Below are 10,844 nucleotides of genomic sequence, written 5' to 3'. Positions count from 1 at the left end.
TCCTCTAAAGCCGGTCCTGTGTCCTGGCCTCCCTGGCTCTGTCCCCAGCTCTCCTATCCTCCTGACCACAGAAGTCAGAAACCCCAGTCACTCAGGTTTTGTCCTTCACACTTGATACATGCATACATTGGATCGCCAGTCCTCCTCGTTCTGCCTCCATGATCCTGACAGTGAGTGCCTCTCTCATTCCCACTAGTCCTGCGCCTGCCGCAGTCCCAGCTCTATTTGTGCCATCAGCAATTAGACTAGAGTTTTGCTCCAGCCAGTGTGGGGCCATTCCCCTCTTCCCTAGGGAGTGCCCTCCTTTTAGGACCAGGGCTCCAGCTCATGTTTCAAGTTCTCAGCGTGGCTCTGCGTGGCTCTGCGAGGTCCTGTGGACAAGTCTGGGAAGTACTCTCAGGCAGTTCCCATGGCGGGGCTCACATGGGACCAGCAGAGTGGAACTGCGCTGTGACCCTCTGGAATGGTGATTCCGAAAAGCAGGGCTCTTCAAACTTCTTGGGAACCAGGTAGGGGGAATCTAACTTCCTGGGGAACCTAGACCTGCAGCTCTGGGATGAGAGAAGTGAGAAGAGTTCATCGTGGCTCTGGGTGGGTGTTGGTTTAGGGGAGTGGGGAGCCTGAGAAAGGTCTGGATGTGGATAGACTTGGGTGACATTGAACATGAAATGGTCAAATTGGTCTAACACATTGGAGTCCCCAGTGCCTATAAGAGTTGTTCCCTTGAATATCAACGTGACAGAAGGAGGAAGCAGGAGGCCTGTTCATAGAAGCAAAGATCTGGCTCTGAAGAGCAAAGATGGATACTAAAGTCCTGACCCTTCACTGGGATGGAAGAATTGACCTGTGAGAGACTCATTAGTCCATACCCTTTGTGACCCTGGAGGGTACGGATATGGGTGGATTAAGGACCGTGGGGACCCAGTCTGATACTGGCTGGCGAGTAAGGGCGCTAGGAAATAGCAGGAAGTTTCCCGTATCTGATCCTGCTTTAGGTTCCCTGTTAGAATCAAAGTGAAAGTGAAATAGGGGCCAGTGCTTTCCCAGAATGATTTCACTGGATCCTGCCCTTCCCAGAACAGCTCCCGCTGTGAGGAGAACTTTATCTCCCTTCTGACTGGGTAAGTCCCGGGCCCCTCTTTGTGTCTCAGTTTCTGTGTCTATACTGAAGGGGTTAGCTTGCACTGGAAACTAGCATGTTAATAGTGATAAGAGCCGGGCGAGGAAAGGCAGTCCTGGCGGAAGCTGTCGAACAGACCGCCGGCTTCTGAGCTGCTCCAGGATGAGCGCGATGAGCTGCAAGGCCAGGTTGATGGGGCCTCCGCTCCGCAGCCGCCCGCCATGCCTGCACCCCGCGAGGGAGATCCAATGCGGCTGCCTCTCAGGGGCAGAGGGCGGAGCCTGCGGCGGCAGCGGCGGCGGTGGCGGAGGGCGGGGGGCGGAGGCCGGAGGGGCGGAGAAGAAGCAGGCAGCAGCGGAGGCAGGTTCTGAGGCCTAGGCCAGCTTCTGAATTGTGGAATATTTACCACTCCTTCCCCGCCTACCCCCTGTCACATACATATATAGAGCCAAGAACACCAGCTCCTGGTACATCATGACCACCAGACAGAACTGGACGCCAGGTAGGACCTGGGGCTGTGCATGGGCCGCTAGGGGGAGGAGGAGGGTAGAGGATGGTCGGGGATAAAACATGGGGGTGGGAGTGGTCTGAGAACAGAATGGAGCCATTTAGTTGCCCCAAGCCTTAACTCCCAGGTGACTCCTCTCCACTACTCTTTCAGCCTCTGTCCAGACGCTGTGGCTCTGGCTCCATCCCAGAGTCTCCCTGTGTTCCTTTCCAAAATGGCCAGGAGGGTCCTTCTGCCCCTCAATTCCCTGAGCAGAGCCCAGGAATCTCCAAGCCAGAGCTATATCCAGGCAGCAACTCCCTCAGCTAAGATCTGAGCCCGGGTGCTGAGCATTCCCAGGCGGCCCGACAGCTCCACAGCTGCTGATCTCCATGACTGTCCTTTCCTCAGACTCCAGCCCTTTGTGGTTCCTGTTCCTGTGTACCCACATCGTCTCCCATTTGGCGAGAGCCACACCTGTACCCCAGGTCGTCACAGCTGCTACCGTCTCAGCTGGGTTCACAAGAGACCCTGACCCCTCCCGCCCCTCAACACTTCCAGCAACCAAGCGGTGCCCAGCCTTGGAGGTGACCTGGCCAGAATATGGAATCTCACTAAGTAAGAAACAGTTCTGAAGAAAGCCCAGGAGGGCACAGTGGTTAGAGGGGAGGCTGTTAGCACAGAGGGTCCAAGGGTGGGGTTGACTCCTGAATACCCCCTGCCCTTCTGCCATGTAGCCGTCTACCAACCCGGCTAGCTTGGCTGAGCACTCAGAATTCTCTGTCTCCCACCCAGCATTATGAGTATTGGCACGGGGTCTAGCTCCCAAGATGCTCCCTATTGAATGGGACAGAGAGAATTCAGACAAGGGAAGGTGAGAGGCTGCAGAGCTGACTGCCATGGGCTCCAAGGCCCTGCCCCTCCTCTCAGAGCCCACTTGCTTCTGGCCACCTCAGAGGAGGAGTGGCCCAGTAGGGCTGCTTCCTTGGCTGGGGGTTCTAGTCACTGAAGCTGGGCACTAGAAGGTCTCCTGAATAAGCAAGCTCAAGAGTTATCACCTGAACCAAGGACCTATTCCCCAGACTCTTGCTCAGCCCTGGGCCTCCATGGTAGACAAGTGCACTTCTGCTTTAACGGACTTTCGCACCTGGGTGGTGTGCTGAGCAGCACTCATAGTTCCTGGATCGTGGCGCTGTGGAGCTGGGGAGGATGGGCAGGCCACAGTAGAGAGGGTGGGGGGCTGCTCGACGGAAGGGCTAAGGGCTGACAGCCACTTGTGCCCCTAGATGGAACGCTGACTCTGTCCTGTACCGCCTGTAGCCGCTTCCACCACTTCAGCATTCTCTACTGGCTGGGCAATGGTTCTTTCATCGAGCACCTCCCAGACCGGCTGTGGGAGGGCAGCACCAGGTGAGGGGCATGGTGGTGAGGCCCACAGGAGGGAGGCCTCCTCCTGCAGTCCTCTCATGGCCTTTCTTCTCTGCTGCAGCTGGGAGCGCAGGGGTGCCAGCACTCAGCTGAAGAAGGCCTTGGTGCTGGAGGAGGTGAGCCCCGTCCTGCGCAACACCAACTTCTCTTGTGTTTTCACGGATCCTGAGTACACTGTCCAGCACCACGTTGTCCTGGCCCATCTCTTGGTGAGGAACCTGAGGGAAGGTTTCCAGGGATGGGCAGAGCTCTGCTCCAGTGTGGGGAGGAAAGGGTGGGCTGTGCCCAGAGCAGTCTCCAGCTAAGGACCACCACTCCCCCAAAACCCCAGGCCCAAGGTGGAACTAAACAGAACCTCAGACTCAAGCAGAGGAGGCATGGCCTAGAACAGTGGTCGGCAAACTGCGGCTCGCGAGCCATATGCGGCTCTTTGGCCCCTTGAGTGTGGCTCTTCACAAAATACCACGTGTGGGCACGCACGGACATTGCGATTGAAACTTCGTGGCCCATGCGCAGAAGTCAGTTTTCGGCCTGGGCAGGTCTATTTTGAAGAAGTGGCGTTAGAACACTCAAGGGGCCAAAGAGCCGCATGTGGCTCGCGAGCCGCAGTTTGCCGACCACTGGCCTAGAGGAAAGTGACGAGATATCCCTCCCCCTTGGCCCTGATCCTTGTCTGCCTTCACTTCCCCAGGCTGGGCTGAGGACAGTCATGACCCCCGACTCAAGAAGCCTCCAGAGGGTTCCCTCTGCCTCACCATCCTGACAGGTGAACTCAAGCCTGGTTGAAACGCCACCTCTTCATTTAGGTCTAGGCTGTCAGCTCAGGCCACAATCTGTCAACTTAATGCTATATATTTGTATAGGTATACCTCGTTGTATTGTGCTTCACAGATAATGCATTTTTTACAGATTGCAGGTTTGTGGCAACCCTGTGTTGAGTAAGTCTATTGGCACTATTTTTCCAATAGCATTTGTTCACTTCATGTCATATTGTAGTAATTCTTGCAATATTTCAAACTTCATCATTATTGTATTTGTTAATGATCTGTGATCAGTGGTCTTTGATGTTACAGTTGTTTTTTGGGTGCCATGAATCATGCCCATATAAGATGGTAAACTTAATTGACAAATGTGTGTGTTCTGACTGCCTATTCTCCATCTCTCTCCCTTTCCTTGAGCTTCCCTATTCCCCAAAGACATAACAGTATTGAAATTAGGCCAAGTAATAACCCTACAGTGACCTCTAAATGTCTAGTGAAAGGAGGAGTCACCTGTTTCTCACTTTAAATCGAAAGCTAGAAATGATTCAGCTTAGTGAGGAAGGCATGTCGAAAGTCCAGATAGGCAATAAGTTAGGCCTCCCTCTTACACCAGATAACCAAGTGGTGAATGCAAAGGAAAAGTTCTTGAAGGAAATTAAAAGTGCTACTCCAGTGAACACATTGATAAGGAAATGAAAGTCTTACTGCTGATATGGAGAAAGTTTTGGTGGTCTAGATAGGTGAAACCAACCACATTCCTTTAAACCATAGCCTAACCCAGTGGTCGGCAAACTCATTAGTCAACAGAGCCAAATATCAACAGTATGACGACTGAAAGTTCTTTTGAGAGCTGAAAACCGACTTCTGCGCACGGGCCATGAAGTTTCAATCACACTGTACGTGCACGCCTGCTCGTGGTATTTTGTGCAAGAGCCACACTCAAGGGGCCAAAGAGCTGCATGTGGCTTGCGAGCCGCAGTTTGCCAACCACTGGCCTAATCCAAGCAAGGCCCCAACTCTTCGATTCTATGAAGGCTGCGAGAAGTGAGGCTGCAAAAGAAAAATTGGAAGCTAGCAGAGGTTGGTTCATGAAGTTTAAGGAAAGAAGCCATCTCCATAACATAAAAGTGCAAGGTGAAGCAGCCAGTGTTGATGTGGAAGCTACAGCAAGTTTTCCAGGAGATCTAGCTGAGATAATGAAGATGGCTACTCTTTTTTTTTTTTTTTAAATATATTTTATTGATTTTTTTACAGAGAGGAAGGGAGAGGGCTAGAGAGTTAGAAACATCGATGAGAAAGAAACATCGATCAGCTGCCTCCTGCACACTCCCCACTGGGGATGTGTCTGCAACCAAGCTACATGCCCTTGACCGGAATTGAACCTGGGACCCTTCAGTCCATAGGCCGACGCTCTATCCACTGAGCCAAACTGGTTAGGGCAAGATTGCTACTCTTAATAACAGATTTTCAATGTAGATGAAGCAGTCTTCTAATGGAAGAAGATACCATCTAGGAATTTCACAGCTAGAGAGGTGAAGCCAATGCCCGGCTTCAAAGTCTCAAAGGGCAGGCTGAGCCCTGGTCGGTCGTTGTGGCTTAGTTGGTTGAGCATAATCATGTCCAGGTTGGGGGCTTGGTCCTCAGTAGGGGGTGTGCAGAAGGCAGCTGATCCATGTTTCTCTTTCTAAAATCAATACCAAAGAAATTTTTTTAAAGGGCAAGCTGACTTTCTTGTTAGGAGCTAATGCAGCTGCTGACTTTAAGTTGAAGTCAGTACTCATTTACCCTCATGAAAATCCTAGGGCTCTTCAGAATTATGCAAAATCTATTCTGCCTGTGCTCTAGAAATGGAACAACAAAGCCTATATATGATAGCACATCTGTTTACAATATGATTTATTGAATATTTTTGGGATCTGCTCAGAATAAAATAATTCCTTTGAAAATAATGCTGCTCATTGACAAGCACCTGGTTACCCAAGAGCTCTGATGGAAATGAACGAGATTAATATTTTCATGCTGCTAACATCCATTTTGCAATCTGTGGATCAAGGAGTAATTTCAATTTTCAAGTCTTACTATTTAAGAAATACATTTCATAATGCGATAGTTGCCATAGTAATTCCTCTGATGGATCTGGGCAAAGTAAATTAAAAACCTTCTGGAAAAGATTCACTATTCTTTATTAAGAACATTAGTGATTCATGGGAAAAGGTGAAATATCATCATTAGCAGGAGATTGGAAAAAGTTGATTCCAACCCTCATGGATGACTTGGAGGAGTTCAGGACTCCAGTGGAGGAAGCAACTGTAGATGTGGTGGAAATAGCAAGAGAATTAGAAGTGGAGCCTAAAGATGTGACTGAATTGCTACGATCTCATGATAAAACTGTAACAGATGAGGAGTTGCTTCTTGTGGATGAGCGAAGTGGTTTCTTTTTTTTTTTTTTTAAATATATTTTATTGATATCTTACAGAGAGGAAGGGAGAGGGATAGAGAGCTAGAAACATCGATGAGAGAGAAACATCCATCAGCTGCCTCCTGCACGCCCCCCTCTGGGGATGTGCCCGCAACCGAGGTACATGCCCTTGACCGGAATTGAACCCGGGACCCCTCAGTCCGCAGGCCGACGCTCTATCCACTGAGCCAAACCGGTTTCGGCGGCAAAGTGGTTTCTTGAGGCGGAATCTATTAGTGGTGAAGATGCTATGAAGATTGTTGAAATGACAACAAAAGCTTTAGAATATTACTTAGATGATAAAGCAGCAGCAGGGTTTGGAGGACTGACTCCAGCTCTGGCTGGCATGGCTCAGTTGGAGTGTCGTCCCATGCACCAATGGGTTTGATCCCTGGTCAGGCCATGTGCAGGAGGCAACCGATTAATGTATCTTACATTGATGTTTCTCTCTCCCTCCTCTCTCTCAAAATCAATTAAAAAAAAAAAAAAGGCTTGACTCCAATTTTTTTTTTTACATTTTTTTATTTTTATTTTTGGCTGTTGTTTTGTTTTTGGAGAGAGACATTGATGAGAGAACAGAACATCAATCGGCTGCCTCCTGCACACTCCCTACCGGGGGATGAAGCCTGTAACCAGGGCATGTGCCCTGACCATAAATCAAACCAGCAACCTTCTGGTGCATGAGACAATGTCCAATTGAGCAACACCGGCCAGGGCTTGACTCCAATTTTAAAAGAAGTTCTGTGGATAAAATACTATTAAACAGCATTGCATGCTATAGAGAAATTATTCGTGAAAGTCAATCAGTGCAGCAAACTTCATTTTCTTATTTTAAGAAATTGCCACAGCCATTCCAACCCTCAGCCATTCTACTCTTAGCAGCAGCCAACATCAAGGCAAGACTCTACCAGTAAAAAGATTACAACTCACTGAAAGCTCAGATGGTGAAGAGCATTTGTTAGCTGTGATGTGTTTTCAGTTAATGTCCGTTGTTTAGACACGCTGCTGCACACTTAATAGACTACAGTGGAAACCAAAATGTTTTGTAACTGACTTTATTGCAATATTCACTTTGTTGTAGTGGTCTGGAACCGAACCTGCCTGTATTGTCTCCCTTCCCCCAATAGATTGGGCAGAGGCTGCTTCTGATACACAGTTGTATCTTTGTCATACCTAGCAAGGCCCACAATGGGCATTCATAGGTGATTTTTCAGTGGAGGCATGCTGACATCTTCTGATTTAGGCCATTCTCCCATTCACAGAACTTGGCCCATTCTAAGAGGGACTATGGGAAGAGTACCACTCAGAAGTTAAAGACAAAACCAGATTCAGGGGACACAGGCCCTCAGGAAAAGACAGCCCATACTGCTTCATGAGCAGAGGCCAGGAGAAGGGACTTAAAAGAAGGTAGGTGGTCTGAAGACAGCAGGAACAAAGGCATGCTCTAACAAGCCCAGATTTCCCTTCTTTTCCCACACAGATCAGGCAGCTTAGCAGCCAAGGGAGAAAAATAGACTTTATTTACAAGTAATAACATTTAGAAAAGATCCATCCCTGGCCCTTAAAAACCTTCCCATCAATCCAAATCCCACCCCAGTACAAGTCTAGAGAAGGTGGGGGATGAGCTGTCCCCACCCTCCCCCCGCCTGGCTGTCATGGAAAAGAGCATCCTCTGGGTAATTGTGCCCTTGGATGGATGGGAGCACCTTATCCCCAGGTGTTCCCACTAGGTCAACGCCCAGCCATAGACTTTAACAACAAGGGCCCTTGGTAAGCCTGGCCACCAGGAATAGCAGGGACCAGGGCCTGCTTCTCCAATGGTCCCTTCTAAATACAGAGGCTGAGGAGGACTGGCTGGGCCCAAGGACCCAGTCCTCAACGCCAGCCTCAAATCTCGTTATCATGGAGAAGTGACTGCTTTGTGAAAACAGGAGGCAAGGTAGGGAGAGGACCCAGACTGTTCAGGCTCCAGGCCAATTCTGACGACACATCTGTTCACCTAGTGAAGGCTCTGGTAAAGGTCCAGGTACCAGGCCAAGGTGTGTCAGGCATCACTGTCTCTAGGGGTTTGGCCACGGTTGGCCTGGAAGCTGAGAGAAGGCACTGAGGGGGACAGCATCAGGCAGGGCAGCATCAGGGACACAGGTGGGGCCACTCACTGGTACTGGTCCTTTAGTGCTTTGCCTGAAAGAGAGAAACACAGTCACATGGCTGTGATATCAGCCTGCACCAGCTGGCTTAGAAAGACCTCTTTCTGCTCCCATAGTCCCGACTAGGATCCTTTCCATGGTGTGGCTCTGGACAGATAAACCTTCAGGTTACCAGTTGCTAGATGTGTCTAAGCAACTCTGGATTTTCTGTTAGGAGTAGAGTTGTCTGCTTCCTCTCCTCAATATTAAGCCACTGACCAAGACAAGGAGCACCTGCTCAGCCCCCAGCAGGCCTGCCCTGGAAGCTGCCCCATACTTCCACTGAGGTTCCTAAGAGTTAAACCCTCCCTCTTCCCTGCCAGTGCCTCCACCTTGCCCTTGGCCCGAGAAGTGGCGGCGACGATGGCGGCAGCAGCAGTGGCAGCGCTGGCTGTGGTGGTGGCAATGCGAGGAGAGCGACGGGTTCCACTGCTGGTGTTGGGAGAGGCCTTGGGCAGGGCTTTCTTTGAGGCCCCCCTCCGCAGAAGGCTATTCCCAAGCTTCTTGGGCGTGTTGAGGATGCTGAAGGTCATGGACTGGCGGCGATCAGCCTGTGAGGAGGGGCTGTCAAATGAGGCTCACTGCTGCTTTCCCAGGCCAACCTGCTGCTCTAGGGTCTCCCTTCAGCCCCCAACTAACCTGTTTAACAACAGCGGGAGCTGCTTTCCTCTGGGCCTCCATAGTGCTCTGTTTGCGCCCTTCATGTCGGTCCCGGGGAGTCATGGGGCGTGGGAAACAGCTGGTGGGCTTCTTAGACTATGGGGAAGAGGCCGATTAGGCAGATATCAGCAAGAGGACTTCACATCCAAAGCCAGGTATCTCAGCTGAGTGGACCTATAAATCAACTTGTCCCATCAGCAGCACCTCTCACCCCACCCCCAAGGGCCAGAAGCCTCCCCTTTAATCTACTTTTCAAACGTGGTGAGCTGACCTGGCAGGCTGTTAGCTAGAATAAAAGCCAGGAGCCAACATCTCCTACCTCAGGAGTGCCAGGGCCCTGGTGGGGCTCCAAGGAGACCCGTTTGCGCTGCCGGGTGGTGATGCCAGTGCCCTCAGCTATCTGGGTTGGCTGCATGCTGGCTCGGCGTAGGGTCTCCTGGGGGTCGCCAGTTTTCATCTCTTCATCTGTGATGGTCGCCAGGCTCAAGGAAGGCTGTGTGAGGTGGAAGTGGTCAATGGACCCAGGCTGTTGAAGATGCAACAGGATGGCCCAGATTCTCTTCCCTGGCCTGGCACGTGGGACAGCTGAAGGCTTCATATCACAAAAGGCCTGTTGTCTTCCCTGGCACAATGGCCACAGAAGAGGAGTCCCAAGCAGACCTCTCTATCTCCTACCCAACCACAGGAACTTCACCCCTGACTCCCTCCCTTACAGCTATTCTACTAGAAGTATCTAGTCACCCTCCTCAGGAGGCCAGAGACCAAGGGCACTATTACTTGAGCTGGGTCAGCAAGTGGCACTGGGATGGAATGCCAAGAGAGGTAGGGGTGGGCCAGTGCAGGCAAGTTCCATGCAGGTGACCCCAGAGCTCACCCTGGACTCAAGTGGATAGCAGGTCTTCAGGTGCGGGGGGCAAACTCGATTGCGCTGCTGCAGCTCTGCAATGCGGTTCCAGTCATCCAGCTGCTCGGGCTCATCATGGCAAGTGCCCATGTAGAAGCTGTTCCTTCCTGGGGAGGGCAGGGATATTTGAGCAAGTGGGGCTGGAAGGCCAGGAAGAGTGAAGGTGGAGGCAGCAGGTTGCCCACTGGCCCTGGCATCTCACCAGCCTTTGCTGCCACCATCCTGTCCACCTCCCCCGTGGACTTTAAGCCCAGTTGCCCAGAGTCCTGCTCTGCTCAGAGCTGCAGATGCAGGAGCTGCCTAACTGCATTCTCCCTGGAGAGGTCACACAGAGGCCATGAAATCAAGAGAAACGACTTGAGCCCTAACTGGTTTGGCTCAGTGGATAGAGCGTCGGCCTGCAGACTCAAGGGTCCCAGGTTTGACTCCGGTCAAGAGCATGTACCTTGGTTGCAGGCACATACCCAGTGGGAGTGTGCAGGAGGCAGCTGATTAATGTCTCTCTCCCATCGATGTTTCTAACTCTCTATCCCTCTCCCTTCCTCCCTGTAAAAAAACAATAAAATATATTTAAAAAAAAAAAAAAAAGAAGAAAGAAACGACTTGAGGGCCAGGAATTGATACCCAGGGGATCTCCAAAGGACAAGAGCCTCCCAGAACAATCTGAGGGTAAAACACTTGCCAGCTTGGCCCTTTGGCAGACTCTCACCACCTGAAAAGGACTCCCAATAGCTTCTGAGCTTCACTGTCATGCTGGGACTCCCAGGCCCATTATGTGAGCTTTCTGATTCCCCCTCGATGGACAGGCAAGGCTGCAAGGAAGGCAGCCAGGAAGCT

At 51.1% G+C, this 10,844-nt stretch overlaps 2 protein-coding genes across 8 annotated transcripts in view; one reads left to right on the top strand and one right to left on the bottom strand.

Moving 5' to 3' along the window:
• The first annotated feature begins 392 nt into the window (after nucleotides 1–392).
• On the top strand, nucleotides 393–10,557 carry IL18BP (interleukin 18 binding protein). 3 transcript variants are annotated; one of them, XR_013959031.1, is made up of 7 exons: nucleotides 1,438–1,622; nucleotides 2,019–2,225; nucleotides 2,894–3,017; nucleotides 3,097–3,244; nucleotides 3,727–3,801; nucleotides 7,517–7,661; nucleotides 8,767–10,557. XR_013959031.1 is itself a non-coding variant. In XM_080641462.1 (6 exons), exons 2-6 carry the CDS (start codon nucleotides 1,595–1,597, stop codon nucleotides 3,796–3,798), a joined length of 579 nt encoding a protein of 192 aa, XP_080497588.1. In that variant the 5' UTR covers nucleotides 393–1,121; nucleotides 1,567–1,594; the 3' UTR covers nucleotides 3,799–4,165. The 3 variants fall into 3 exon arrangements, 2 of the variants coding, with proteins under 2 accessions (XP_080497588.1, XP_080497587.1); XM_080641462.1 differs by lacking the exons at nucleotides 7,517–7,661; nucleotides 8,767–10,557 and adding an exon at nucleotides 393–1,121 and having other exon boundaries at nucleotides 1,567–1,622; nucleotides 3,727–4,165; XM_080641461.1 differs by lacking the exons at nucleotides 7,517–7,661; nucleotides 8,767–10,557 and adding an exon at nucleotides 1,200–1,308 and having other exon boundaries at nucleotides 1,567–1,622; nucleotides 3,727–4,165.
• The window catches only part of NUMA1 (nuclear mitotic apparatus protein 1), a 98,816-nt gene continuing 95,724 nt past the window's right edge, over nucleotides 7,753–10,844 (bottom strand). For all 5 annotated transcript variants that reach the window (XM_080641452.1, XM_080641454.1, XM_080641455.1 and 2 more), the window contains 5 exons: nucleotides 9,978–10,114; nucleotides 9,423–9,596; nucleotides 9,083–9,199; nucleotides 8,776–8,994; nucleotides 7,753–8,438 (listed from right to left, as the gene is read on the bottom strand). In XM_080641452.1, coding sequence (XP_080497578.1) covers nucleotides 8,427–8,438; nucleotides 8,776–8,994; nucleotides 9,083–9,199; nucleotides 9,423–9,596; nucleotides 9,978–10,114 — 659 coding nt within the window. In that variant the 3' untranslated portion in view covers nucleotides 7,753–8,426. The remainder of the gene's footprint in view (nucleotides 8,439–8,775; nucleotides 8,995–9,082; nucleotides 9,200–9,422; nucleotides 9,597–9,977; nucleotides 10,115–10,844) is intronic.

The sequence above is a fragment of the Plecotus auritus genome (assembly GCF_963455305.1).
Source record: "Plecotus auritus genome assembly, chromosome: 9".
Classification (NCBI taxonomy): Eukaryota; Metazoa; Chordata; class Mammalia; order Chiroptera; family Vespertilionidae; genus Plecotus; species Plecotus auritus.
This window is presented reverse-complemented; position numbering and strand designations above follow the sequence as displayed.

Bases quoted from the DNA above. Each gene is read 5' to 3' on its own strand.
- IL18BP (XM_080641461.1), top strand. From the start codon at position 1,283: ATGAGCGCGATGAGCTGCAAGGCCAG. The intron at 1,309-1,566 runs GTTGATGGGGCC...ATACATATATAG, and splicing joins GCGATGAGCTGCAAGGCCAG to AGCCAAGAACACCAGCTCCT. The intron at 3,018-3,096 runs GTGAGGGGCATG...TCTCTGCTGCAG, and splicing joins CTGTGGGAGGGCAGCACCAG to CTGGGAGCGCAGGGGTGCCA.